The 2,436-nt window shown below is 53.2% G+C and overlaps 1 protein-coding gene across 2 annotated transcripts in view; it reads left to right on the top strand.

Annotated features, from left to right (window-relative positions):
* LOC112479233 (tumor necrosis factor receptor superfamily member 22-like) overlaps positions 1 to 2,436 on the top strand; it is a 5,588-nt gene that overhangs the window by 1,074 nt on the left and 2,078 nt on the right. The window contains exons 2-3 of one of the 2 annotated variants that reach the window (XM_025046376.1): positions 141 to 241; positions 2,216 to 2,295. In XM_025046376.1, coding sequence (XP_024902144.1) covers positions 235 to 241; positions 2,216 to 2,295 — 87 coding nt within the window. In that variant the 5' untranslated portion in view covers positions 141 to 234. The remainder of the gene's footprint in view (positions 1 to 140; positions 242 to 2,215; positions 2,296 to 2,436) is intronic. The other variant, XR_003046127.1, reaches the window with a different exon arrangement.

Here is a 2,436-nt window from a genome sequence, read left to right as displayed (position 1 = left end):
GGGAGCTTTAGAAAACAGTTAAAAGTCTTTTGAAATACTTTATAAATCGAAATGGGACTCTTTAGTGAACCGAGTACTTAAGGGATCAGTAGTACTAGGACATGAAACAATTTTATTAAATCTGAATACTTGCTCGAAAGGAGTGCGAATCGCCCATGACTATGTGGTTGGGAGCCGAGGACCTTCTGCCTATAAAGCACTACGGAGCTACCCCGAAATAGAAAATTTTTCAAAATGCCGGGTAAGGTTTCAGAGTGAGCTGTTCTGTCTTAGAATTGACACGCCGTGCTGTGCTTCCTGACCCCTGCGGTGTTTACAGCCTGGACGATAACCCAACCCGCTCATTAGCATATTCCTTAAGCCGCATGCAGATATTTTGTTAAATTTGTCGGGGCGACATCGGTTAATAAAATAATACAGGTTTCAAGTGTACGGGTCTAGAATGCATCGTCTACACTTTGCACGGCCTGTTCGCCACCCCAAGTCAAGTCTCCTTCAGTCACCAGGCATCGGACCCCCTTTCCTGGTTTCTACCTCCTCCTCCCCTTTTTTCCTCTCGTAACTTCTAACCCGTTGTCTGTGTCTGAGTTTTTGTCTGTCTCGTTCATTCGTTGCTTTTTGGTTTATATAGCACATATGAGTTAAATCACACGGTTCTCGACGTTTTCCGTCTGGAGGAAAAAGCAGCGTGCGTACTTTCAGGACTTCCTCGCTTAAGGAAGATTTGATGCGCTGACAATTAGGGAAGAATTAAGTTCTAAATGGAATTCAGAGCTCTGTGTGGTTAAGGCGGAGGCGGCTTGTTTGTCTGGGAGGGGGACTTGAATTGGACGCTACGGGTTTCGGGTAGAAGAGAACAGGTATCTATTTTGGTGTCAGAAAAGGCGTTAGAGAGCTAGTGACGGGGACTGTGTGCCGAGGAGCTGAGCCCTACTGCTGGCTCACCTGATCCTGTAAGAGATGGAGGGGAGCCTGAGCAAGGCTCCATTTCTGGCTGTACCAGGCTCCAGGAACGCGGACTGATGGGCGGAGTGGGCAGAGACCTTTAGGGACCCAAGGCTCAAATCTTGGGCTAAGGATCTGGAATTTGCGACTTTGGGGACTGTCTCTCATTTGAGGATTGTCTCTCATTTCGCACATTTAAAGACTGCTCGTCCGCATCGCTCTTTGTCGGACGTTTTTAAATTCTGGAATAAACTCATTGAAATACCATTTCTGTTTTTGCCAGAAGTGTAGATGTAATGTTTTGAATGAAAAATCAAAGAAGTTACAAGGGTAATGACGAGGAAAACGTTGCATGTGAATGTCCAAGTCAGAGGCAGGAACTGAGTGACAGAACCCACATCAGAATTTCAGGGGAAACATATTTTAAATCGTGAGACTTACGTGGAATGGTGGTCTGGCCATTTTCCGTTGATCCTCTCAGCCGAGGATTTTGCGCGTCGCCGTCACTTGTATGGAGGCAGAGTTTTCAGTGCTGGGGGAAAAAAGGTAAAAGCTTTTTTATTTCAGTCACTCCTTGACACGCGAGAAGAGGGCGCTCGTTTCTGGAGTCATTTCGACGCAATGGTCATTTTAATCAGTGGCTTCGTTTGCCGCCGGACCCCTGATCACTCTTGGATTTCTCTTTCTTTCCGTGGGACCTTTTCACCTTTTCGTTTTTCAGAATCTCGCTCCTATCCCCATTGTTTTGTGGTGTGGCGGGGGGTGGGGGCGCGGTGGTCAGGTGACAGGACGGGTTGCGAGGGCGGCAGAGGAGGCCCCGCCCCCGCTCGACCAGCGCCCTCGCTCGGCGCCGGGCACTCTGGAGAGTGAGCACACTCCTGGGATGCAGGGCACGGAGGCGCAGCCCCGCCCCCGCGGGGACTGCATGACTTGAGCTGTGACCAAAAGGCGCAGTTAGTAGAACGTTTCTCCTTTTCCAGCTCACCGTCGCCTAGAAAGAGTCCATTTTCCAGCAGAGCCAGCCCAAGTAGGTGCAGACCGAAAAGTACTGGACTGGCAGCTCCTGGACTTGCAAGCGCTGCCCCGCACGGCGCCCGAGGCCAGGCGGCTGCGCTCCTCGTCCTCCCGGGCTTAGCTAATCACGTGAAAGCACGTTCCAGGGCCCCCCGAAACCCTCCAACTCTGCAGCGACTAGGCTGGCGGAGGGCCGAGGGGGCGGGAAATGGCCCCAGGGGAAACCTTCTAGAAGCGGGCACTGGCTTGCCTTTAGGGATGGTGGCCAGCGACGAAATGCGGGTCGCGCTGCTGCTGCTGCTGCTGCTGCTGCTGCCGCTGCCGCTCGGGGCTCAGGTAAGGGGACGGCCGCGGGGCCGCGAGGCTCGGGCGGGGGCTCCGGCGAGGGAGGACCCCGAGAGCCGGCAAGGGGGCCGAGCCGGGATGGCGCGGGCGGCGGGACCGTGGCGGACGGACTCGGACTGAGTCTCGGTTCTG

Source organism: Pteropus alecto, unplaced genomic scaffold (assembly GCF_000325575.1).
Source record: "Pteropus alecto unplaced genomic scaffold, ASM32557v1 scaffold43, whole genome shotgun sequence".
Taxonomy (NCBI): Eukaryota; Metazoa; Chordata; class Mammalia; order Chiroptera; family Pteropodidae; genus Pteropus; species Pteropus alecto.
This window is presented reverse-complemented; position numbering and strand designations above follow the sequence as displayed.